We start from the raw sequence: 27439 nt of genomic DNA, 5'->3' as shown, positions 1-27439 counted from the left end.
CTATTTCTGCAATTGTGCCTGCTTTTTGTGCCTGGGTGCATGTACATGCAGCCCAGAAGCTACCCCACTCAACGCCAGATCAAGTTTTCTTGTGCTCACATCCGGTTGCCTTCCGCACTTGATTATTCAGGGTGTGGTTAGAACAGGAAGGAAGCAGAGACCCCTTTGGATGTTCCAAAGGAATTAGACTGCATGAATATACATCTTATTGTAGCGAGTGCATCTTCGTTTCTTCCCAATCCTCTGGGCCAGCCCTTTAGTCCACACCTTATCATCTCCCCACTCCCACCCATCTTCCAGGGCCCCACTAGAGGGATCTTCTACAAAGATCTGATCATTTCACTCCCCAGCTAAAAGATCTGTGGCTCCTTATGGCCCATGTGCAAACTCCTCAGCTTAATTTACAGGGCAAATAGTCCTGCAGCGACCCCGGGTGCAAGGCCAGGGCAAAATGAGCACTCTGACACAAATCCACACCACATGAGTTACACTGCAACACTAAAGACACACGGTCAGTACAAGCACCTGGGGACAGCCATTTGGGGGTTACTGGAAGAGTTGAGCCTCAAGTCCAAGCTCTACCTGTCAGGTACACAGTGGGTGGTGGCCAAATTCTGCCTTCCTGGGGTAATGTCTTGCCAGGTCCTGGAAAGCCTGAGGTGGGACTTGTCAAGCCTGGTACCCCTAACTATTACTGTACCAGCCTAACCATTATTACACTGGAACATCGTGTTCTTTGTACGGGCTTCCTTTGGTTAGCCTTGTCCCTGGGCCTAATGTGTGGGTCCCAGGAGAGAAACCTACAGTGTTCTCCCGGCACTGTCCAGAGATTAAATCACCATGTGTAGGCATCACACCTGGCAAGCGACAGCCACATTCATGTGCAGGCTGGACTCACAGTTCTTCTAACTTCATCTCCCAGTACCATGTACATAAACACTCCGTACTGGGGTGTTGGCATAAGCTATCCGTTCACCTTTAAAAGCAAATCTCCTTTACCCAACAAAAGTATACTCAGGTGTGCCCTCTTGTGTGAAATCTTCCCCTAAACTCCAAGGAGTGGGTTTTTCCCCTCTGTGTTACCTTTGCTGTCATATTTTCAGTACCTGGAATTATTGTGCCCAGCTCTTAGAAGAGAACAAGATCCATATCTTACGTTATCTTTTTAACCTCAGAGCATACCACTAGGCATTCAAAGCATTCAGTAAGTCTTCATTGATATGGATAAACGGATGACATCATTTCCTTTTTCTTTTTTTTAAAGAACTAAGACACGCGTGTGCGTGCACACACACACACACTCCTATGTTTCCACCAAGGGTAGTCCCCACCCCTATTTGGAAACAGGACTACCAAGCCATGCTGCGGGCTTTATCCTCCCCCCATTCCCCACCTCCAGTGTCCCCTACATGATCATGGCCTTTGCTAACCCCTAGGGATAGAAGCAAAGCCATATATAGCCCAAGATGTCAACACAAAAGAATGGTTCTACTGCCTTCCTCACTCTTCCTCTGTCCCCTGGCACACAGACATTCCCTCCCCACACTACCATTTGTTCTCCATTAGCAGCTGGGGTAATCTCTTGGTTGCCAGCCTCAACAGAGGCAATGAGAGGTCTGTGGTCACTTAGTGTAATCTGTTTGGGTACAAATCCACCCTGTGTTTGTCTTCAGGTCACTATATCCAAAAGCCAGTCGCAATCTTTACCCTCCGGAACAAAATTCTCATCAGTTTTTCTAGACAGGGAACTGGCCGCTTTAGAGAAGAACTATAAAATCTCAGGTTCCTCTGAGCAACAGAGCTTACATTGTATCTCAGAATATGTATAACACCTTTCCAGCACTGTCCAGTAGAAGTTTGTGATGGGAAAGTTCTGTATCTGTATTATCCAAAATGGCAGCCACTAATCATACGTGGCTACTGGTTACTTCAAATGTAGTTAAGTGACAGAGGGAAGTGGATTTTTAATTTTATTTAATGGTCTTAGATATAGGATACACCCTAGACCATGCAGATATAAAATCTAAGATAAATTATTATATAAAATAAAACATTCTTGTACCCATCCAAGCAGCTTTCAACTGGATTGTCCTGAAATAAGGAGTAATCCATGCACCTGGAAAACGGGCATGTCCTTTTAGAGAACAATTCCTGGTTTCAAGATTTATACCTTTTAAGTTCCCCTCCATCCCCAACTGCCTGACTCCCCTTGAATGCCACCCAGTTGTTTTAATTCCAGGATATTTAACATACAGTGTTATGTTAGTATCAGGTGTACAACAATTCCATACATTACTCTGAACTCATCTGAAGTGTACTCTTAATCCCTGTTACCTAGTTCACCCATCCCCCACGCCCGGAACAGTTTCTGTATAGTTGAGACAAACCAAAAAAGACTTTTAATGCCCCTTGCTTTATTTCTGAAATTCTGCAAGTAAAACCCTACAGGATTTGTCTTTCTCTGACTTATTTTGCTTAGCATTATGCTCTCTAGCTCCATCCATGTTGCAAATGGCAAGATTTCATTCTGTGTTATGGCTGAATAATATTCTATTGTATACATATACCATTTCCTTTATCATCAAGCAATGGACACTTGCGTTGCTTGCATAATTTGGCTATTGTAAACAATGCTGCAATAAACACAGGAGTGCATATATCCTTTCAAGTTAATATTTTTGTATTTGGGGATAAATACCCAATAGTGTAGCATTGGATCATAGGACAGTTCTATTTTTAACTTTTGAGGACCCTCCAGTGTCTTTCCACAGTGGCTACTCTAGTTTGCATTCCCACCAACAGTGCACGAGGGTTCCTTTTTTTCCACATCCTCCCCAACACCTGTTGTTGCTTTTATTTTAGCCATTCTGATGGGTGTGAGGTAATAGCTCATTGTAGTTTTCATTTACATTTCCCTGATAAGTGATGTTGGGCATCTTTTCATATGTCTGTTGTCCCTCTGTGTGTCATCTTTAGGGAAATGTCTGTTTGTCTCCTGCCCATTTTTAAATTGGATTATTTGGTTTTTGGGTGTTGAGTTTTATAAGTTCTTTATATATTTTAGATACCAGCCCTTTATCAGAGAGGTCATTTGCAAATATCCTCTCCCATTCTGTAGGTTGCCTTTTAGCTTTGATTGTTTCCTTTGCTGTGCAGAAGCTTTTGCTTTGATGTAGTCCTAATAGTTTATTTTTGCTCTCATTTCTCTTGCCTCGTGGGACTTAACTAGAAAAATGTTGCTACGGCCCATGTCAGAGGAATTACTGCCTGTGCTCTCTTCCAGGATTTTTATGGTTTCAGGTCTCACATTTAGGTCTTAAGCCATTTTATTTTTATGTACGGTGCAAGAAAGTGGTCCAGTTTCATTCTTTTGCATGTAGCTCTCCAGCGTTCCCATCACCATTTGTTGAAGAGACCATCTTTTTCCCCATTCAAAACCGTGCACTGGCACAAAAACAGACCTTGTAGATGAGCGGAACAGGACAGAAAGCCCAGAAACAAACTCGCGATTATGTGGTCAGTTAATCTTTGACAAAAGAGGCAAGAATACACAATGGGGAAAAGACAGCCAGTTCCTTCTCGATTCCTGCCCTGGAGAGCTGGGCACGCGGGCTGCAGCGGCGCCTGCTCGTGTGTTGCAGACGGCTCCACCTGCACCATGTCCGAGTGGATCACCTGGTCGCCCTGCAGCATCTCCTGTGGCATGGGCATGCGGTCCCGGGAGAGGTATGTGAAGCAGTTCCCTGAGGACGGCTCTGTGTGCACACTGCCCACTGAGGAGACGGAGAAGTGCACGGTCAATGAGGAGTGCTGTGAGTAGGGGTGCCCAGCCAGCAGGGGCTAGGGGAGGAGAGGGAGTGCTCCCAAGGCGGCAGCCGTGACCCCAACAGGGCTGGCCTCCCAGCTCCCAGCAGCTGCCTGATGACCGAGTGGGGCGAGTGGGATGACTGCAGCGCCACCTGCGGGATGGGCATGAAGAAGCGGCATCGCATGGTCAAAATGAGCCCGGTGGACGGCTCCGCGTGCAAGGCCGAGACCTCCCAGGCGGAGAAGTGCATGATGCCGGAGTGTCGTGAGTGGCCGTGGGGCAGGGGATGGGGGCGGTGTGCCGGACCACAGAACCCCTGCCGCTACCACCAGCAAGGCCGGAGGCTGGGCGCGTGCTGGGAGAACATACGGCCCGCTGTCCTTGCAAGAGCCATCAAGCGGGGCTTCCCTTGAGGGACATTCTGAGCGAGGCTGGGATGGCAAACTGGTGACCTCTGGAAAGCACTCATCAGCAGCTGTGTTTTATAGGACCCCAGGGTATCCTGGTGGGAGGCGGGTGATATTATAATACATTCAGGCAGGACATCCACCCCTCAGGTCATAGGCCCCCACTCTTGTTCTGCTCTGGACATGCCTGGCCCCATAAAGCATTACAACCCCAGCTCTACCCACAAATGCACACAGACCCACACATTAGTACACATGCGCACACATGCACACGAGTAGAGGTCACCCTAGGGATTTTAGCAACAAAGTGTCCAAAAATGCACTGCATGGTCTTGGGGGGGTGTGGGGTGTTGCAGGCGGGGACTTGTGTATTCCTATTGCTGAGCTACATCAGCAGGGGAGATGCAGGAGAGTGACAGAAGGGCAGGAAGGGCAGTAGTCTGCTGAGCCACTTCTTGCTCCACAGGGTCACTTGGGTCACCTGAAGGCCGTCGGTCCATGGCACTCAACTCCAGGGGTCAGAGTGGGGAACAGAGGGTAGGGGACACAGGGAAATCAAAGAAAGTAAAGGGAGCCTGTTCTCAGTGGCAAACCTGGCTCTTGGCCTAGACACCATCCCCTGCTTGCTATCCCCGTGGTCCGAGTGGAGTGACTGCAGCGTGACCTGTGGGAAGGGCATGCGGACCCGCCAGCGGATGCTCAAGTCTCTGGCGGAACTCGGGGACTGTAACGAGGAGCTGGAGCAGGTGGAGAAGTGCATGCTGCCCGAATGCCGTAAGTCCTGCAGCCCAGCCGCCTGCTGGGGACAAAGAGCACAGGCTCTGGGTCGCCATGTCAGCACAGATCTTTAACCTTCAGTCTCCTCACTAGCAAGAGGGGGTCCTGCTACCAGCTACACGACACCCAAACTGCACGTTGCTATGAAGTCTAAAGAGGAGACGGAGATGGGAAACACATAGCACAGGCTCCTTGTCAAGGAGCCTCATTATGTGGCTCTTGCCCTCCCCACCTCCACAACTCTCTGATCCGTGGGCTTTCCAACCTTTTTACTTCTATTCCTTTTCCCTGTGACCATTTGCCCACGACTAGAGGGTGGACGTGAAGTCAGTAACTTCTGTACTTTTGCAGCCTTGCTAAGACCAGCAACGAAAAGCTCAATGCCCACCCCCACCTCTTCCAAAACCTCTTTGATCACCTGCATTTCTCGGGTGCTGATCTCCAAGGACAGGGAGGGAGCCCATTTTTCTGGCTAATCTTCCAAGAGAGCTTCTCTTTTAGGAAGTAGAAAGTCAGACAGGCTTGCTAGGATGGGTTTTTTTGGCTTCCTCTGAGAGGAAGGTCCCAGCTTTGTCCCTTACGCAGATGACCGCACCCCTGCTCAACTGTAAAATAGCAAGAAACATTTCCTAGGTTCCTCTGAGGATTAAACCACATAACTGGTACAAAGTGCCAAACACTAGACCTGGCAGGTGTGTTACACTCAGTGTTACATATTACAGTTCCTGAGCTGTTTTAGCTACATGGGGTCATGTGTGGAGATGACCCAGACCATCAAACTGAGGCTGAGGCTTTGAATAACTAAGGTTAACCCTGTGTTCAGCCCATCTCACCAAGAGTGGGGGCTCCAGAACCTCTGACTGAGACACCCACTGAAACGTATATTCACAGGATTCACCGAATGGAGAACAACGCTTCCTGTGCGCCAGGAACTGAGCTGGGAAGATTTCATTTAGTCTTCACAACTAATGAGAAAAATACCATTATCCTCATTTTACACATAAGCTGCCTGAGCTCACAGGGAGAAAGGCCAAAAATTACTGACCCAAATGAGTTCTTCCTAGATCTACATTCTGCAGACCCAGTGAGGAGTCCAGAATCCTTTGCCTCCTTAGGTCACATTCTCAGAATCAGACCGTTGGGTTATTTTCCCTCTACTTTGTGAGGTGTTGGCTTAATAAGAATTTGCTGGATCCTATACCCTGATAGACCATTAAGACCCCCACTTGTCCCCACCCCTCTTTTCTAATGAATTTTCTGTTTCTGGCTCCTGCGATTTTTGCACAAACTGCCATCTATAGGACCCGGGGAGATGTTGAACGAGAAGCTACCAGAGTCTTACTGCAAAAGTCACAGTGGCCTTGGGTATTGGTCCACAGGGGTCAGCTCTGAAAAATACCCAGTCCTTGGGACTGTGGAAGATGGCTCTATGCCACTTAGGGCTGATTTGACAATACTCTAGCTGCTCACAGGGAAGGGTGAGAGACTCTGAACATATCTTCCAAATTCCTCGAGTCATTTGGGCACAGAAGGTGGGTTATGACCTGGGAACCAACCCTGTGGGCTGAAGTCAATCTGCGTGTAGGAACCGCCCAGTTTCTTCTGTAAAATGGGAAAACAGCACCTTCTCTGCATCTCTCAGACTTGTGTGGAGATGTTCAGAGGAAAACGCAAGTGGCCATATGCTGTTTCAGACATGAGATCCACTCCTGCCCATCTGTGTCTTGCCAGCCATTGACTGTGAGCTCACCGAGTGGTCTCAGTGGTCGGAATGTAACAAGTCCTGCGGGAAAGGCCACATGATTCGAACCCGGATGATCCAAATGGAGCCACAGTTTGGAGGTGCACCCTGCCCAGAGACCGTGCAACGAAAAAAATGCCGTATCCGGAAATGCCTGAGAAATCCATCCATCCAGAAGCTGCGCTGGAGAGAGGCCCGAGAGAGCCGGCGGAATGAGCAGCTGAGGGAAGAGTCCGGAGGCGAGCAGTTCCCAGGTACTGCTCCCAAGCCTGAAGCTGGAGTTTGGGGGGGGGGGGGAGGGGGGAGATGTCAAAGCAGGGGAAGTGGGTCTTGAAAATTGATAGGGGTTTGCGAGTTGAAGGCATCCCCAGCAGCAGGGACAGGGCTCGCCATGGCACAGAAATGTCACAGAGCATGAGATGGTCAATAAATAGGGGGCAGATGGAAGAGAGTACAAGGGGAGAGGCAGGAAACCTGGAGACGTGGGGACCAGACCATAAGCCTGCTGAGGTTTGAGACTTGATCCTGTGAGAAGTTCTAAGCAGGAGTGACTTAACACACCTGTGTTGAGGTGGCAAAAACAGAGGCCCAGAGGCCACTTCTGTTTGTAGCCCAGGAAAAAGAGTGTGTCCCCTACTCTGGCACTAAAAAAACAACAAAAACCTGGGCTTCACTGTTGAATAAGCTGGTCCACAAGCAAAGACTACAATGTCATTATTTCATACTTTTGCCAGTGACAGATTCATGGTTCAGCCCTTAGTACAGACTGATTGATGGTGTTTGGATTCTCTGGAGTGGGTGAGGAAGGTGTCATGTTTGAAGGTTAATAGGTACACTGTGTTGCTATTTTAAAAGGCACAGCTCAATTTACCCCACATTCTCTTCCCTAAGGCCTTTCACCCCGACAGGACAGAGAAATACATATCTGAAGAGCCACCTGATCGTTCACTGTCCGTTAAGGAGAGGTGTGCATATCAAAGTGCTATCTGTTGGGACAGGGTAGTCAGCCATTCAAGAAATGGTGATTAAGCCCAACTATGTGCCAGACAGACACTGTGCCATGGCCTTCTCCTCCATAAAACTTAGCATAGTAAACGTGCCTGGTTGTACAAGAGTAATGTGGAGGATCTTGAAAACATTTTTTGAAAAGATCTCCTGTAACCTCTGAGTCAGGTTAAGTTTTAAGGCAAGCATGTTTATCTGCGTAGGGAAATTAATCACACTTGAATGTATTTAGGAGACCACGTACCTGGGGAGCAAAGCATTAGGATAAAGTGGTTTAATTGCTCGAGTGCTAACTGCCATCACCAAGCCACCCCGAAACTACTAGGATTCTGCAGGTCCGTGGCAGGAGCTGGCTCAGCTAGGTGGGTCTTCTGAGGTCTTGCTGAGACTCCTGTAGCTCCTGACAACTGGAGGCTCGGCTGGGGCTAGAAGGTCTAGACCGGCCTCACCTGCACTTCTGAGGCCTCAGAAAGACTGGCTGGAGTCTCTCGCCACACGTTCTCTCCAGCAGTCTAGCCAGGCTTGCTGACATGGTGGGGCGGGGGGTTTCCTACCAGCCTTTTCCAGTCTGTTTGCTCATGTCCCATTGGCCAAAGCAAGTCAAACAGCCAAGCCCAGATTCCAGAGGTGGCAATGTGGACTCTGCCCCTTGATGGGAAATGCTGCAACAGCATTTATGGACACATAGGAGTTGACAGTCTCTAATAAGGGCCCTAACCATTATTAAACTCAACCCATCATTCCATACAAAAGCAGGGAAGCCCAGACAACTCCGTTTCATAGCTGTGGCCTGGAGTTCAGCATTCAGTTTGGTCCCCCCATTTCTGCTGGCCTAACCTGACCTCCTGCTTCCAGGCTGCAGGATGCGCCCGTGGACAGCCTGGTCGGAATGCACCAAACTGTGCGGTGGTGGGATCCAGGAACGCTACATGACCGTCAAGAAGAGGTTCAAAAGCTCCCAGTTTACCAGCTGCAAGGACAAGAAGGAGATCAGAGCGTGCAATGTTCACCCTTGTTAACAAGGGTGTAAGTTTTCCGGGGCTGCACCCTGGCTTGCACAGTCATCGATGGCTGGAGTGTGTGTTTGCTTGTTGTTTAAGGCAATTTAAATTGTATACATTAGTTTTCATTTCTGCAGTGTGGTTCGCCCACCAGTCTTGTTGATGCCAGGGACTTCCTTTCTGTCTGCTTCTTGGTATGCAGAGGCTGCGTGGGGCTCCCTCATCCCCAGATGGCCCTCCTCTAGCACAGAAGTGAGTAGTGTCAGCTACCTGTACTGGATGGACATGTGTCCCTCTGGAGCACCCACCTGGGCAGCCGATACAAGCCTGGCCCCCTCCACAGGGAGCGGCAGCCAGGTGTGGAAGGGATTCCGTGCCTCGGTCCCAGGGTGCAGTGGGGAGGAAACAGTCCTGCTCACACGGAGAGCGCAGATTCCCCTCACTCTTGTTTTTGGCCTGCTTGCTCTTGTAGGAACCTCGTTTGCCCATCTCTTTTCATTTAGTGGAATTTAGGGTCCCTTGTTGAGTCTCCTCGGTCATCAACAGTTATTGGGGAACAGAGAGCTGGTAGATGTGAAGTGCATTGATGTAGAGTGGCTTTTCTTTCAGAAATTTATCTCCCCTCCTAATATTGGTTCCTGATACCCCAGAGAAAAGAAACTTTGGCTGCTTTATTGGAATTTAAGGTTGCCACTTCTTACACCTGAGGTAAAAGGTACTAAGTCTAGAAAGTACCTTTCCCTAGCTTCTTTGGGGGGGGGGGGGGGGCACAATTTTCCTAAGGACGCCAGCTTTATAAACTTATAAACCTTCTGACATTACATCCTTACTAGGACCCAGGCAGCAAAACTGGCCTCTCTAGAGGAGTCCCAAACCTACGCTTTTAAAATCTTCGGACACGCATCTAATTTTAAGTTTTCAAACCAGTTCTCCCAAAACATCTTTCAGTTATACATCAGCTGCCTGCATCCCACCAAGCCATTGCTTCAACAAAAAATACTATCTTTGTACGTTAAAAGGTGTTTTTTTTCTTTTTTAGTCCTAAAGTTTTATATGTAGAAAGAAAAAGTGTTTCAGAGACCAAGAAAGAAAGCTAGGGAGAAAGGTATTATTACAGAATCAGGCTGGGTAAGAATATCTGGTGGGAAGCCAAATTCACCTCAGCTTTCCACAGTGGGGCTCTGGGCCCTCCATCACCTGCATAGGAAAGGCCACGGTTTTCCATCCCCTTTCAAGCACTCATATGCACCAAATTCAGGGATTCTGACTACCAGGAATTCGTGTAAAAGGACATTTTACTGAGCTGAGTCTAGCAGCAGTTTTTACTTATTCATTTATTGTTAAAACTGTTTCATTTCTGTTGCAGGTTTTCATTATGCTTAATCCAAATATGTATCCCGGATGAGATGCATACGTGGTTTTGAATACACTACTTTAAGAATTTGCATTAAACCCATCAGGATGTCTCCAAACACAACATACATATGATATAGCCCTGAATCTGTATTTTCTTTAACATCAAAGACCGTTCAATAAAAAAAACTCATTTGGGTCTGTCTGCTGTGTTTTTAAACTAAGTGTTCAGGAAGTTGGGACTTCTTGCAGTTATCTGCCTGAATCATATGCAGCAAAAAGACAGGGTTTCTGGTCCCTCATTCAAGAGGGGCCATTATTACCAACCAACACAGCCCTGAGTCTTCTGGAACTTTCAGTTTCCAATATTATTTTTGTGATCCTTAAATGGACTGCTTTCTCACCTCACGAAGGAGTGTAACATAAGGAAGTAAGAGGTTTCATTTGGACAAAAAGTCTTGATACAGAACCCGCCTGCTTGTGCATTCCTCTCAGCCACCTGGAGGCAGATATCCACCCCATGAAAATCAAAGGTCAAGTCAGTGATTCCTAAGTAAGTAAGGACAAGCCACCCTAGTGTCCCATGTTCTTATCAGGTCTCTATTGGATACATTTTTAATATTAATTTTGGAGACTTAAAACCAAGTAACTGGATAAGGGCTGAGAATGGGTAACATGCGTCTTGTTATGTGTTATTTCTTTTGGTTGCAAGGGGGAATTTATAAGAAGCATCAAATCTTTCTTACCAAAGTCTTGGGTTAGGTAGTTTATAGTTTTTTCTGGCTAAGCAGTCATTTTGGAAATAAAGACTTTACTATAAAAATGAAATTGTTTCAACTTCCACTTGGGATAATAAACAGATGAGACACCCAGTAAAAACCACCATATAAAGAGGAGCTATAATTGTTGCATATATTTACATCCACATTTTAAGATGACAATAAATTCAGAGATCTATTCCCCAACCAGACCATGGGTCACTCACCTGAAACCTTCCTTGCTGATGCATTAATTGAAGGAAGTCTGTCGTAGCTAAAGAGAAAAAGCCTGCACTTTTTCAGACCCAGAACTGAAAAAAATTAAAGATTTTGTACTATGTATGTAATGTAAACTTTGTGTATTAAACATGTTTTAGGCTCACTCCAAAGTCTGTATACTTCTTCTGGGAAGTGAGAGTACATGACACATTCTCACAGAACTACAATTCTCCAGAAACTGAGTCCAGGTCAAGTCCATGACTAAAAGGTCCATACACAACAAATATCTAATGCTGTGACCTAACAGCCCACATATTTCAGGCAACAGTTTCAAGGGGCTAAATATTATAGTGTCCCAGGACTGTATGCTTAGTCCCTTCTTCCCCAAAGAAAAGGACACTATTGTCCAAATAAGAGTAAACATAAATGTTCAATCCCTAATTACCACATGGAATGATTCGTTTTGTTCTTCGTGTTGCCCAAAAGTAGGGAGGATGAGTGAAATAAATTAGTCCCTTTCGAAAATGAGTGAAATGCTGTGACAAACTATAAATAGCGGCTGGATGCTAATGAGCATGAAGATAATTCTTCCATTTGAATCCTTTGAAATCTGTGAGTAAAAGATCTGTACTAAAATGTCAAATTTAAATAACGGCGTCCCTGCTCTAGACCCCTTTGGTTCAAGAGGTTTTAGGCACTCTGTGGGCCAGCACTGGGAAGCTGTGTTTAAAACACTGGTGTGGTCCTGAGTTGCTGAGAGAGCTGGGGCCAGGAATGTCACCTTTTCTGGCTCAGGCTTTGACAGCAGCAGGCTTCCGTGAAAGGACTCCTCTGCCCCACCTCCCCAGTTCAGCCAATTCTCACCTTGGGAGCGAGTCTGATGGCATCCAACGGAGGAGTCGCTGGATGCCAGCCTCGCCCCACCAGTCCCTCATATCTTCGTAAACCAGCAAAGGCCCACGTTGTGCAGAAGCTGGCCTGAGCTGCGTTTCTGTCATTTATAACTGAAAATGTCCTGACAAATAAAATACACACGCAATACTTTTAACCCAGCTCTCCTCAGACCAAAACGCAATTTCAGATTTTTCTCTTAACATTTACAATGTTGAACATAAGATAGCATTCATTAACATTTTCTCATATTGCTCTAAGTGCTTCATGAAATTCAGAATGTGTTCTTAACCACTTCCTGGCTTTAGAACTGATAAAGTTCTCGTATTTTAGCAGTTCTCATATTTAAGTTAACCGTTCTCGTATTTTAGCTTACGTGTTTGAACGGTTTTCCTTTACTCCAAGTAATTTGAAGTATTAGGCAGAAGGGAAAAGGACAAACAGCTTCTTCAAGACTACTGACTCCTTTACAATTCTTGGGGTTTTATCAAAGTAGGGTCTGTATTTTCTTCTGTAAAAAAAAGAGTCTGTATTTTAGAGGCAAGCAACCCTACTGCGTGATCTTTCCCTGGAACCCTTGGCCCATCTGGGAAGGCTGAAGGAGCACTGGTGGAAAACACCTGGATCCGCTCCCTTACGCACTTGTGCTAGCACAGCCTGAGAGCTTCCACCACCTGTTACCGTCCTACGATGATACAAAAATTGAAAGCAGATGTTCAGAAACGTTTCCAGTGATTGCCAATATAGCCAAGAGGATGATTACTTTTCTAAGTAGCTCATTTCTTTAAGTTACATTTAGCAAGGCTATCATTCCACAGCAGCGGAGAGGAGTTAATTCTTCAAACTGGCCATTCACCTCAGCCGGTCGGAGAAGCAAGCACAGAACCACGCCATGCTCGCTGCCCCATCAGAAAGGGATACTGGCCCGCAAAGTGTCAGCTTCTACATCTCTCCAGAGCCTAAGTGTCCACATGGCAATACGTACTTACAGACTTGTACACCTACCTACCTATGATTAGGTACCAGGCCCTGGCTCTTCCTGCTCCTCTAACATCCTGTCAAGGAAGAGAACAGCCCCATCACCCTCTGATTTTGCCACAGAACTTCCCAGAATGGTAGCCCACACGTCTTCCACTTCCTTGCACTCCAATCACACCACGACCACTATAATCTGGTTCCTGCCAGATGACGGACATAAAACCTTCCAAGTTACCAGCAAGCATCTACGCAACCACACTGCCTCTTACCCTTCTGCACCTCCCCCCCTCCGCCACCACCCCAGTCTTTTACAGCCCTCCGCTCTGGCCACCCCTTTGGCTTCTTTGACAATAATCTCCTGGTTCTCTCCAGTTTCTGACTGCTTCTCTTGGGTTTTTGCTGACTTTTAAGCTTTTATCCCCAAGTGTTCGTTTTCCCCCTAGAAGTTTTACCCTTGGATCTTCTCTGAAACTCTACTTCCATCCACTCCCGCCTGTTCACACATCAGCTCAAAACAGATACATTCCAAATCTGCACTTGCAGCCCTAGCCTCTTTCTGCAGCTCCAATCCCCATTCCCAAATGCCTCCGGGACTAACCCCTGTACATAACCGCCACAATCACCATACATTTCTATCACCAGAGGGTTGCCCGTGTGTCCTCTTCATTGATCAAATGGTTTTTCTGCAAATGCCAGGCAAGGGGGGTAAAGCTGTATACGTGGCACACATGGTTCTGCCCTCTCGGAGCCGGTGACACCCAAGTGCAGATGAGACAAGACAGACAAAATACTCACAGATGCCTCCGTGTCACTAAGTAAATACAGGGCAATGTGGTCAAAGAGAGCTCTCTGAGCCGGTGGCATCTAAATTAAAAGCAGAAGAATGAAACAGCTAATTGGAACAGTCAAGTGAATCAACGGTCTGGGAAATACTAGCATCCTAGAGAGTGTAAAAAAGCAAATCAGCCTGAATGTGAGAAGCAAGGAGATGACAGATCCTGCAAGGGGCTGTCTCTGTGCACTATGGTAAGGAATTTGGATACTGGTCCAAGTGCATTGAGGTGATGACAGATTTTAAGCAGCAGTGGAACATTTAATTTATGGCCTGTATTTACAGAACAGCTTTGTGGGGCAAAATGCAAATAAAAAGACTTCAAAGGCCATTGCAATAACATGGATGGCAGAACAAATTGGAAAGAGACAGATTTCATGACTCCAATTACCTCTTACCTGACCACTCTTCCCTAAACCTGCACTTCTCCACCATTCATATTCCCACCCGATCCAGCCACTCCCTGTTCAGAATCCTTGGCAGTTCCCCTTTACCTACAGAAGGGCCATCCTATTTAAAGCTCTCCACAACCCGAGCCCAGTCTACTTTATCATTATTTTTCCCCACTGCACTTCAAATCCTTTTAGATTAAGGTTCCAATCCCAGAATACTCCCTGCATTCTGCCAAAATGTGTCTTTGCCTAGGCTTTTCCCCAGCCTTTCCACCACCTCACTCCTCTCCTCTCCTCCCCATCTCAAATCCCACCAATCCATCAAGCTCTGGCTAAAGCACCACTTCTAACTAAGAGGCTCCCTCAGATTTTCCAGAAAGAACATATACCATCTGCTGGACCGGACAGCTTTGTGCACACTTGTTCTGCCTACACTGCAGCCCTGGCATTTGTTTTCTCACTCATAATCCTTCTCCACTAGATACCAAATAGTTTGTAGGAAGGAAAAGCTCCACATGTATCTATTTCCCCCAGAACAGCTAATGAGCCTTGCACAAAGACATTTGTTCAAATTAAAATACCTTGTTTCTAAAAAGCTCCTTGAAGCTTTCCGTGCAGTTACTGGTTAAATACTCTTAAGTGGTCAAGCGGTATTGAAAGTAACCACTTTATCATCTCCTCCTATTATCTTCCAGTTATCTGTTTAATGGGATCTTTATGTACGGGAATGGGAAAAGAAATAGAATTAAGATTAGTGGTGATGAAAAGTCAGAAGAGGAACAAGCTAGACCTGAAGTATAGCAAATTTTAAGTCAAATTATAGTCATTATAGCAAATTTTTTAAGTCAAATGATAGGGGCCCCAGGGCGCCTCAGTCGGTTGAGCGTCCAACTCTTAATTTCAGTTCATGATCTCACAGTCCTAAGATCGAGCACCACTGTCAGGCTCTGCACAAAGCGTGGAACCTGCTTGGGATTCTTTCTCTCCTTCTCTCTCCTCCCTCCCTCTCACTGTCTCTCTGAAAATAAACATTTTTTTTTTTAAGTCAAATGCTAAAGGAACCAATTTATATTACAAACCTTTGAGGCCCCAAATTTAGAGGAATCATCAATGTAAGATGTATGCAAACAGGGCATAATGTCCAATCCTGAAATACTGTAAATCCCTAAACAAATGTAGAGACAAAATTAAATTCATGATTATCAATTCAGGAAATCCTGTTTGAAAGAATTTTCACATATATAGAGAGAAGAGGTTCTAAAGTTGGGAATGTAACCTCAAATGACAAATGTGCTATAGAGCAAGATTGGCAAAACGTGGCCCACAGATCAAATCCAATCTGCCATCTGTTTTTGTACAGAATGGTTTTTACAATTTTAAATGAATTTTTTTAATTCAAAAGACGATTAATATTTCATGACATGAAAATGATATGAAATATAAATTTCAGTGTCCCCACATAAAGTTTTATTGGAACACAGCCACATTCATTTGTTCATAGATTGTTTATGGCTGCCTTGGTGCTACAATGGCAGACATGAGTAGCTGGGACAGAGACCATATGGCCCACAAAACCTAAGATGATATTTATATTAACTGTATGGCCTGTTACAAAACAAGTCTGCCAATCCTCCAGCTATAGAATAAAAAAATGGTCCCACAGGCAAAGACTTCTTCATGCCATGAGACTGGCCATTCTTTGTGAAAAAAGATTTGAAATTAGATTTCAAGACCTACAAGGCACCTCTGACTGTATGATGGATATTAAATGGGAGAGACTCTGGCTTCTGATAGAGAAGTAGCAGTAGCCAGATTTACCCTCCTACCGTAGACAATCAAAAAACTGGAGTTAATATGTGAAACACCTGTTTTCAGCCATTCTACACCAGGCAGCACAGGACTACCATCTCTGATGGTGGGGAATCAAAAAGGTAAGCCTTAAGATTGCCCTGACTTTCTGCCTAGAGGCACATTCCAGATTCTAGAGGGGATGGGGGATTCTAAGCAGGACATAATTGTTTTCCTAAGCTGAAACACACTGGAGATCGATCTGTCCCAGACACCAGGAGCTTGAGGCAGGTGAAAGTTGCAGGACAAAGTTCTGGAGGGGAGGCAGCTACACAGAAAAAAGAACTCCAAAAATATGCCCGGGGTCACCAAGTCTCTGCTTGATACTAAGATATGCATGTACAGGATGAAACTCCAGGAGCTGGGCAAAGAATGACCCAGGAGCTATAGACAGTATGGTTCCCCAGAGCTCACAAAGGCTGGGAACTTTTCAGTTTCCATTAGCCGAATCAGAGAGTCCTCACTGATTATGCAGGGCATTCAGTAGAGACACCAAAAGGGCCACACCTTAGTAGTAGAGCTAAACCATCCTGGGGGGGAAAAAAAGATACTTGAGACTATATAAAATGTAAAAGACCTGAAAGGATTAAACTGAACTACAAGTAAATTAATTACCAGGGGAAAAAAATCTTTAAATGAAGACAAGATCTAGGCACCCAACAACATAAAATACACAATGTCTAGCATCCAATCAAAACTTACTAGATGTGCAAATAAATAAATAAATAAATAAATAAATAAATAAATAAAAAGGCAGAAGAATGTGACCATAACTAGAGAAAATTTTGTCAGTCAATAGAAACAGATCCAAAAATTACACAGATAAATGAGTTCCACAGACAAGGACTTTAAAAGAGCCATAAAAACCATGTTCAAATATTCAAAGCAGCCTTTTTCAATTCTCCCAAGGATGGTACACAGCTAGAACCACTCTAGATGCACTGAAGAGAAGTTAATTCATTGCACACCACAGACAGGCATTAGGCTCAATTCTCTCGAAACTCAGTTGAGAGGGGCTGGATAAGAGAAATACATGAGCATAATGGGAGAAATGGATGATGTAAAAAAGAACCAAACAGAACCTCTACAGGAAAGAGAAAAGAAAACACAAGGTCTAAAATAAAAAATTCATTCAATGTGATTAATAGCAGATTAAATAACTGGGGAAGAAAACATTAGGGAACCTGAAGGTGTAGCAATAAAAAGTATTCAAAGTGAAGCACAGAGAGGGGAAAAAAAGTCAACTGATATAAATTTAACCTTCAAACTGTGTTGCTACAAATCATCTATTCAGAATAAAGTGTTCTCCATTAAATCTGCCTATTATGTAGATAATCTCTTGTTATCTGAGGTTACCTATGATAACTTTACATTTTTCCCAAGGCGCCTGGGTGTTTCAGTCAGTTAAAAGTGTCCAACTCTTGATTTCAGCTCAAATCATGGTCTCACAGTTGTGAGACTGAGCCCCTCATGGGGCTCTGTGCCGACATCATGGAGCCTGCTAGGGATTCTCTCTGCCCCTCCCCCAGCTCATACACATGTGCACACACATTCTCTCTCTCTCTCTCTCTCTCTCTCTCTCTCTCTCTCTCTCTCTCTCTCTCAAAATAAAAAGAAATAAACATTGTAAAAAATCCCAACTGAAAGTCCTAACAAAGACATGCGATGGTGCTATAATACCAAAACCCACAGGATAAATACGGGCCCTTCCTGGGCAGTAATTTTAATTAGTATTCAAATAAATGTATGCGCTTTTCCTCAGCTGCTTTAGGCTTTGTCTTCAGCGGTATCTCCTTTAGATATAGGGGTTTCTGTCAGGAGCACTTCATAGAAAAAGTTTAAGAAATGCTGACTTAATAGTCAGGAAACCCCTAAGAACACCAAGCCATTTCACTTCAAGTTCACCTGCCAGATAACCAATATTCATTTTTAGATTCAAACCCTAGGGCACTGTTGGGAAAAGGCACAGGGCTAGCTACTAAAATAAGTTTCTTCCAACACTCATTCCTTTGAGAAACCACCCAAATAACAAGTCATCAAACCTTCTCTTGTGATAACAGATCAGTTTTAATTCTAGCACCTGAAGCTATACAAGGGTACGCTTTATCAACTTCACGGGGCTGTTGTACACATTCAATAAAGTGACAACCGTGCAATACCACTTAGTATCTCACCATCAGGAACATACTTCTGAATTGTTGAAACACAATCCACAAAATTAAAAACAAAAATCAGAAGCCATCCACAGTTATACTAATCGTCAAAGAGAAGTTTTACACTTACTACTTGATAGAACAGTCAATACCTAGTACGGGACATCACAAGTGACTTCAGATTCTCACCCTGTTGTCATCTACGGAGGAGGTTTCTCAAGCAGGTGTGTGACTGGCCAAAGGCGGGAGCCACCAGGACCAGGACCGGGATGGCAAGGACAGCTCTACCACAGTTTCTGTAGTTTTCACTGTTTTTTTCTTTGTCAGTTAAAAGTGAACAGTGAGAATTAAATACTTATCTTTACATATACACAAGGTATGCTGTGAAAGCATATTTGCTTACAAACATATAAAAATACTTGTTAACTAGTTTGATAAGAAAATAATGTATAAAAGTATATAGCAAAAACATTAATCATCTCTGACCCCGGAAAGATCAATTCCATATTTTATATTACAAACAAAAACAGTTTTAGTTTTTTTTTGAATCCCTTATCCAGAAATACTTGAAAAGGAAGACAGACAGAAATTATTTATTTTTACTCTCAACATGGCTGTGAAAAGAGTTAACTTAAAAAGCCAAGAACATTGAAATGCCTAAATGCAGAATAAGTCCAAATATTTGGCCACAAAGAACATTATTATCATCTTTAGGAGTGGAGCTGTAATAAAGGCTTTATACGCAGTTTTTAATCTATAAACATAACAGGCATTTTGGTATTTTGGCCACTGGAAAACAAAGGCTGTAGCATCAGCAAAGGTCTGAGATGTCTCACTTCTGTGGATTCAATTCAGTGTACTTAAGGTTAACTAAAGTTGACATCAAAATTTTTAGAGATAGGCAAAAATTCACATTTAAAAACAACTCATGTTTCTATTTAGAGTAACAATAGGCAATATGATTCCAGAAGTTAAAAGTTAATTTCACAACCTATGACTTCAGCTTGGCAAACAGCTTAGGTTCCAAAACTGATTCATCCCTATTAAAATGTAAGCCCTTAAAAAAGAATATGTCTATGTATATAGATCATTATTTTTAAGAAATCAGATAATCTTTGAAGCAGCCTTAGTGTTTCCTTTAAATGTGTCTTGAAATGACCATAGGATTAGCTTCACGGAAAGGATTAGCCAGCTTCTTGGTCTAAGGCTACCACGGTGATCATTTGTATCTAAGGCTAGAAAGGTACCAACACGATGTGATGTAAACTATAAGGAGAGGAGGAGACGATGAGGGCTTTTCCTGGCAGTTGGTAGCTAAAATTCAAGGGATTCTTAGAAAATGACACAATGGCAGCCTTTCTTGTCTTTTTCTTTCCGTGTTGGTTCTGGTGAAGGAGGACATTCCTGCTCTTGAAATTTCCTGTAAGACAGAAAAATCTATATCAAAATCTACCCTGCTGGTAACATATTATTACAAATATATTCTTTTTGGACAAGTCTAGTTTATGTGCATATGCTTCTCAATGTTGAATTTCACCTAGGGAATCGAAGCAAATCTCGGGGGAAGAGGCACAAGTGTTTCAACGCCAGCATAAAGCAGAGCTATCTGAGCTCCACTCATAGGTGAGTCTGGAATCAGATGAGATACTGAACTCAATGACCTCTAAGTTCCCTTCCCACTTTGTAACTCCATTAACAGTAAGGTATACTTAAGAACAGACATCCAGGGGCGCTTGGGTGGTTCAGTGAGTCAAGCATCTTACTCTTGGTTTAGCCTCAGATCATGATCTCCCAGTCTGAGATGGAGCCCTACATCAAGTCCGCTTAGGATTCATTCTGCCTCGTCCTGCCCCTCTCCCCTGCTAGTGCTCTCTCTCCCAAAATAAACATTAAAAAAAAAAAAGCAACCATTGGTAGAGTAAAATATAAAGTACATACCCATACAAGGTACACAGTTTCTATTCCTGTTTTGCCACTTACTAGCTACAAGTCAGCATTGGACAAGTTAGCCGACCTCTGTGAACCTCGGTTTTTTCGAAGAGAATAATAAAACTCTACCTTTCACAGTTGCTAGAGGTTTAAACGTGATCTTGTTACGTTTAAAGGCCTATCAGTGGCTGGCATAAAAAAGCCTTCCCTAGGGGCACTGGCTAGCTCAGTGAGGAAAGCATGTAACTCTTGATCTCAGGATCATGAGTTCAAGCCCCTGTTGGCTGTGAAGCCTACATAAAATAAAAGTAAAATTAAAGTAATTTTGTTAATTGCCGCCTCTACCCACTTCTCCAGATTAAATGATGGATTTGGATATAGATTCTGAGGATCAAAACCAAGGACAAAGCATTCAAAAGGCAGTAAACGTTATTTTAAGAAGGTATCGGTTTGTGTGCGCATGCACACGTGTTAAAATACATAACAGAACTTGACATCTTAACCATTCTTAAGCATACAGTCCAGTGGTGTTAAATATATTCACAGTGTTACTACTACCACCATCCACCTCCATAACTGTTTACATCTTGCAAAACTGAAATTCTGTTTTCATTCAAAAATAATGGAACTTGCACTTTTAACAAACCACTAAAAAAATTAAAAACTATAATCTTTACTTTCCTTTCCCCACAAAGAGAATGCCCAGGCAAGGGGTTAAAAAAAGTACAGGAAGCCCACAGCTCCACGTTTCTGTCAAGCAGAGAGACCCGCAGATCTAGAGAGAGCCCACGGGGAAGGAGGCGCCAAGCCACCAAGATTAAAAATAATCAAATCAAACCCCTCCCACTATATGGAAACTCAATCTTTCTCACACAGAAACTAACTCCAGGCCACCTGCCCTTCACCTCAAGCTTCCTGGAACCATTAACACTTTCTGAAGCGCAGGGGCCTTCTAGGCCAGCAGAACAGAAAAACCCTTTGTTATGAGGGATATCATACTTCACACCACGAATGGGAGCACCTGGAGCACCGCATCTCTACTACCTGGCTCCCACAGCCTGGGAGGAGGTGGGGAAAAAGCAAAGCCTAAGAACACAGGCTCTGGAATCAGAGACACAGATTCAAGTCCCAGCTCTGCCATTTAAAGCTGAAACTCTGAACAAGTTAGCTAACCTCTCTATACCTGCTCTCCCATCCAAAAGTGGGGATAAATGAAAGTATTTCGCTTACTGGGTCGTGGTGAAATTTAAATGTGGTAACACATGTAAAGCATCAGACACAGTATCTGGCAGAGATCTCCACTCAAACGTTAGCTGTTGTCATCCCTACCTTCGTACCACTGATACCACTGGAAGTGGTGTAGGTTGTGTGTGCAATTTTTTTTAAATCCCTGTGTGTACTCTCTACTTCAATATAATTAAATCTGGCTTTATATGTAGCAAGTTCCTAGTATACAATATGTACTTAATTAAAATTTTTAACCTGTCATGTGCACAGAAGCATTTATACATATAATTTCCTGTTTCTTGCTAAAAACATTTAATGGTAATTTCTTTACTTGGTGGTTTTAAAAAGCAGTGTGGTTACCTGTAAAATTCTATAAGTTAAAACAAACAAACACACCGTAGATGTGTTTCACTTACCTTATAACCCGGACAAGTTCATGGAAAGCTTGATCTACATTCATCCTAATCTTTGCTGACGCCTCCATGTATGTTACCTTAAGCTGTCGTGCTAACTGTTGTCCTTCTTCCTGTGTTACCTGAAATTCCAAGAGTTGTATCTGAGGTACAGAATTAAAAATCAGATCTGCTCCATCTAACCCTATGGCCACAGACTGCTCTCCTAATCTAGCCAGAGGCCAAGCTGATTTGTCTTAAGATAAACCAACAGACTTAAAAGCTCAACACATATTGAAGCCCAGCTCTGAAGAACAACCCAGAAGAACATACTTGTGACGAAATATTACCATGCAACAAGATTCCAGTCTGGTGATTACTCAAAGTATTAAATACAATGATGGTAATTCTGGTAAGAAAAAGTACAAGGTGCTAGTAGAGTCTATAACCCTGCTGGGCAGATCAGGGAAAGTTTCCCCGAGGAATGACATTTAAACTAAGAACCAAATAAAGAGCAAGGAGTTGGCTAAGGGTGGGGTAAGAGAGTATCCCTGACAAAAGAAAGGGCCTGTGTGAGGGCCATGGACGGGCAGTGTCCCAAGTTCCAAGAACTAAAAGAAGTCTAGAAAAGCTTAAACACAACAAGGCAAGAGAGAAAACTATCATGAAGAGCTGAGGATGAAGAGGACGGAAGCCTCAAGAGACTGTGGGTCTTCCTCATCTCAAAACTCCCTAATACCTGGTACATAGGAGACACTCAATAAATGTGAGAAAAAATGAATAATGATTATGATCACAACGCCTTTGTTATATTGAGACAAGAAGTGTGGCAGAGCTGATGACCTAAAATGGTAGGCCCGTCAGAAACATAAAATGAATATATATTATCCTACACATTTTCAGTGTAAAAGGTTGAAGTAGTGATATTTACTAAAACTGTTAAACTAAATTACATTTACATAGTGTGAATGAAAAAGATCTTTCTAAAAGAATGACTTCTGTTGCTGTCTTTGCCACAAAAGTAAACACTTGCAGAAAGTTAGAAAATGTCAACTGGGGAAAGGGATAGATTAAGGAACCTATCTCTTCTGGTCTCTTTTCAACGATGGATATTCTCTACAAAAATGGGAACATGATTTTTGTATATTTGTGTTATACCCTGGAAATTGTTAAACTCACTTATCTGGATGTTCTTTTGTAAATTCCATAGGCTTTTCTAGATGAACAATCATGTCATTTACTAATAAAGACAACTTGGTTGCTTTCTGATATGGATGCCTTTCAGTTCTTTTTCTGGCCTCACCTCACTGCGTAGACCATTCAGTGCAGTGACAGCAGCATTCAGTCCTTCATCATTAAGCACACTATTAGTTGTAGGGTTTCACTGAAGATGCCTTTTAGCGTGTTAACAAAGTTTCTGCTATTCCATTTGTAAAGAGTTTTTAACAGTGTGTTGAATTTTCTCAAATCTTTTTTTTGTTCTGCATCTACTGAGATCATAATCTTTCCACATTAGTCTGTTAATCTGGTGAACTGTGTTGATTCATCTTTGACTGTTAAATCAACACTGCATTTCTGGAATAGACCCCACCTGAGTGATGATGCACTGTCCTTTTCATATATTGTTAAATTCTATTTACTAACATTTTAAGAATTTTTACATACATGTTTGCAAGAATTATTGGACTGTAGTATTTGTAAATTTTTGTCTGGCTTTAGTAAGCCAGAGTAATGCTGGCTTCATATAAGGAGTTGGAAAGAATTCTCTCATCTTCAATATTCTGGAATACCTTCAGCAAAATCAGTTTGGTATAATTTACCGATGAATCCATCTGGACCTGAGGTTTTCTCCGAGGGAAGGTTTTTATAACCAGTTGAATTTATTTTATAGATACAGTACTATTCATGTTATCTATTTTTCGTGAGTTTTGATATTTTGTGCACCTTTTAAGAAATGTCCATTTCATCTAACTTGTTGAATTTATTGGTATAAAGTTTCTTTATAGTATGGTATTTCTTTTTATAGTATTTATTATCTTTTCAATATCTTTAACATCTGAAGTGATGGCACCTCTCCTATTACTGACATTGGTACTCTGTGCCCTTTGCTCTTTTTAACCTGGTCATTCTGGGTAGATTTGTCACTTTGATCTTCTAAAAACTAGGTTTATCTTTCTATGGTTTTTCTATTTTCAATTTTGTTAATTTCCACCCTTTATTATTTACCTTCTTCCAATTACTATGTCTTTAATTTGCTCTTTTTCTTCTAGTTTCTTAAAGTAGAAGCCAGTCATTGAATTGAGACCTTTCCTTTTTTTTCTAAGGTAACTAATGTTATGAATTTCCTCTTTGGTAGCATCCCAAATTTTGATATGTGTTCTAAATATCATTCAGTTCACAATACTTTGCAATTTCCCATTTGATCATTTCTTTATAGAAGGATAAATTAGAAGCTTGTTGGTTTCCTCATATTTAGAGGTTTCCTAGCTATGTTCTGTTACTGGTTTCCAAATTAATTCTCCACCATGGTCAAGGAACATACCTGGTCTCACCAGAATCCTTTTAAATTTACTGAGACTTGTTCTCATTTCAAAATAATGTGTATTCTGCTATTGTTGGGTGGGGCATTCACTAAATGTTCAGAATAATTTGTTCAACATTGCTGTTCAAGCCATCCATATCCTATTGGTTTTCTTTCTATTCAATTATTGAAAAGGGATGTTGAAAATTCTGTTAAGTGTGAACATGTCAATTACTCTTTGCAGTTCCTTCAATTTTGCTTTAAGAATTTTGAAGTTGTGGTGTGCATGGGTGGCTCAGTTAGTTAAGTGTGTGACTCTTGGTCTGGCTCAGGTCATGATCTCCCGGTTCTTGAGTTCGAGCCCCGGTTCAGGCTCTGTGCTGACAGTTCACACCTTGGAGCCTGCTTTGGATTCTCCCTCTCTCCCTCCCTCCCTCCCTCCCTCCCTCCCTCCCTCCCTCTCTCTCTCTCTCTGCCCCTCCCCCACTCAAGCTCTGATTCTCTATCAAAAATAAACAAACATTAAAAAGAAGAATTTTGAAGTTGTTATTCAATATATGAATGTTTAGGATTGTTATGTTCTTAATGAATTAATCTCTTTTTCATTATAAAACAATCCTCTTTATTCCTGGTAGGTTTTTTGCTCTGAAATCAACTTAGTCTGATATTTATATTGCCACTTCAAGAGGCTTTCCATTAGTATCAGCATGGTATATCTTACCCCATCCTTTCACTTTTAACCTATTTGTCTTTTACACTGAAAGTAGATTTCTTGTAGGGTCTTGTTTTTTGGGGGTTGTTTTGTTTTGTTTTTTAATCCAATTTGACAATGTTCGCCTTTTTTTTTTTTAATGTTTATTTTTGAGACAGAGACAGAGTGGGTTAGGGGCAGAGAGAGAGGGAGACACAGAATCCGAAGCAGGCTCCAAGCTGTCAGCACAGAGCCCAACGTGGGGCTCGAACTCCCGAGTCGTGAGATCATGACCTGAGCCGAAGTCGGACGCTCAACCGACTGAGCCACCCAGGTGCCCTGACAATGTTTGCCTTTTAACTGAGGTGTTCACACAATCTACCACCAATGTGATTACCGTCATCACTGAATCATCTTGATATGTTTTCTATCCATCCTATTTGTTCTTTAATCTGCTTATTCTTTTTCTATTTTCTTCTGGGTTAACTATATTGCTTTTATGATTCCATTTTATGTCCTTTGTTGGCTAATGAAGTACGTACCATGTTATTTTAATGACTGCCTTAGAGTTTATAATACACATTTTCCCTCATCAAAGTTCAAATGCATTCTGCCCATTCACATATAGTATAAGAGGCTTACTACAGTAACACATTTCTCCCTCCTACATTTTGTTATCTTTTACCTCACAACAGAGTGTTACCTTTTTTTGCTTTAAACATCCAGAGTATATTTTAAAGAGACAAATAACAATAAAAGTAATTTATATTTACTCACATAATTGCCATTTCTGGTGGGTTTGTTTTTGTTTTTTGTATAGATCCAAACTGCCATTTGGTATAATTTTCCTTCTTTTTACATTTCTTATAACACAGGTCTGCTGGTAATAAATCTTCTCTTCCCACCTTTTGCATATCTGTGGAGTATTTCACCTTCATTTTGAAACAAACATTTAGTGGGTATTTAATTCTAGATGAGTTTTCTTCTCTTGGTACGTGAAAGATGTTGTGTCACTATCTTCTGCCTTGAGTCGTTGCCCATGAGAAACAGTGGTGACCACCGCCATCCTTATCTTTGTTCCTCTGTGCGTAGTTTTCTTTTCCTCTGGTTATCTGTCACGTTTCCTCTTTTTCGCTGGTTTCAGACAATTCCATTTTAATTTGTCTCATTCTAATTTTCTTCATATTTCTTATGTTCAGGGTTTGTTGAGCTTCTTAAATGTATGCATTTTACAGTTTTCATCAAATTTAGACATTTTCCAGCTGTTGCTTCTGGCTATTAATCCCATCCAGGGTATCTTTCATCTCAAACATTGTAGTTTCAATTTCTACAAGTTTGATTTTGATCTTTCTCCATCTTCCATGTTTCTCCCTAACATACTCAGTCTTTTCTCTAGCTTCTTGAACATATGGAATATAGTCATAGAACTGCTTAAGATATCTGTTCACTAATTCTATCATGTGTCATTTCTGGGTGTGTTTCTACTCCTTGTTTTTTCTCCTTATTATGAGTCATATTTTCCTGCTTCTTGCTTGGTAATTTGAATGGATGCCTGGGTACTAGACTTTGACCTACTGGGTTCTGGATAGTTTGTATTCCTATATATATTCTTGAGCTTTCTTCTGGGATGCAGTTATTTGGAAAGTGTAGTCCTCTTTGTTCCATAGTGCCAGAACAGAATTACCCTAGAGCTAATTTTGCCCTACGACTGGAACAAAACCTTCTGAGTACACTACGCAATACCCCAAGAATTAATGACATTTTTCACTCTGGCTAACCTGGAGCAGGAATTATTCTTGGCCCTATTTGAGCTCAAGGTATTGTTCCCTCTAATCTTTTAAGGTAGTTTGCTCTCCCAATTTAATATTCCATTTCTAAAATTCAGCAACTCAGTACAGTATCATCAGGTTATTCCATTAATGCAAACATCTAATAATTACACTACCACCTAGGAGTTGATATTGTGTTGTGTTCCAAAAGGGTAGCAGGCAGGTTCTACACAGCACTAGTATACCCAAGTTTTTGTAATTTTTAAACTTCCCTGCCTCTCTTCAAAATAGCTTATGCACCATAAGGCCTATGGTTTTGAAATATAAATCAATCAAATCAAGCAAGCAATTAACAACTAGTGAGGAAGCCAAGTAAGAAAAGAAAGCTTCACAGAAGCCAATTTTAAAAAGACAATTCCTATTTTAACTTGACATGGGAAATTCCTTCCTACAAAAAAATACCACCACGTTGTCACAAATTCTGTTCCTTCTTCCTGGGATGCCATCCCTTCTCTCCCAACCCTATACTCTTAGTTTGTTCCTTAGTAATACTTCAAGACTCAAGTAATCAATAACTTCCCCCTCAGTGCTGATGCAGTTTTGGAACAGCACCCCAGAGCTCCCATCATGCCCTACAGTGAACAAAAGTAAACACACTATACTCCAATTTTTGATGTTGCTTTTTCTCGCTCTCCCACCATCATATCCCTTGTAGCTAGAGGGGGAAGGCATATTTGTCTTTGTACA

At 42.6% G+C, this 27439-nt stretch overlaps 2 protein-coding genes across 6 annotated transcripts in view; one reads left to right on the top strand and one right to left on the bottom strand.

Moving 5' to 3' along the window:
- The window catches only part of SPON1 (spondin 1), a 257912-nt gene extending 247619 nt beyond the window's left edge, over positions 1 to 10293 (top strand). Inside the window, exons 12-17 of one of the 4 annotated variants that reach the window (XR_008290454.1) lie at positions 3642 to 3812; positions 3905 to 4072; positions 4825 to 4989; positions 6724 to 6987; positions 8594 to 9454; positions 10106 to 10293. Coding sequence is in view for 3 of the 4 variants with exons in the window: in XM_053203462.1 (XP_053059437.1) it covers positions 3642 to 3812; positions 3905 to 4072; positions 4825 to 4989; positions 6724 to 6987; positions 8594 to 8757 (932 nt within the window). In the remaining variant the exon portion in view is untranslated. Of the gene's footprint in view, positions 1 to 3641; positions 3813 to 3904; positions 4073 to 4824; positions 4990 to 6723; positions 6988 to 8593 lie in introns of all 4 variants that reach the window. The other 3 variants (XM_053203462.1, XM_053203461.1, XM_027073076.2) reach the window with 3 other exon arrangements.
- A 7760-nt stretch (positions 10294 to 18053) lies between these two features.
- RRAS2 (RAS related 2) overlaps positions 18054 to 27439 on the bottom strand; it is a 74887-nt gene continuing 65501 nt past the window's right edge. For both annotated transcript variants that reach the window (XM_027073077.2, XM_015068751.3), the window contains exons 5-6: positions 21736 to 21854; positions 18054 to 19583 (exon numbers count right to left, since the gene is read on the bottom strand). In XM_027073077.2, coding sequence (XP_026928878.1) covers positions 19496 to 19583; positions 21736 to 21854 — 207 coding nt within the window. In that variant the 3' untranslated portion in view covers positions 18054 to 19495. The remainder of the gene's footprint in view (positions 19584 to 21735; positions 21855 to 27439) is intronic.

This window comes from Acinonyx jubatus, chromosome D1, assembly GCF_027475565.1.
Source record: "Acinonyx jubatus isolate Ajub_Pintada_27869175 chromosome D1, VMU_Ajub_asm_v1.0, whole genome shotgun sequence".
NCBI lineage: Eukaryota > Metazoa > Chordata > Mammalia > Carnivora > Felidae > Acinonyx > Acinonyx jubatus.
Note: the sequence above shows the minus strand (reverse complement) of the source record. Positions and strands in the feature narration are given on the sequence as shown.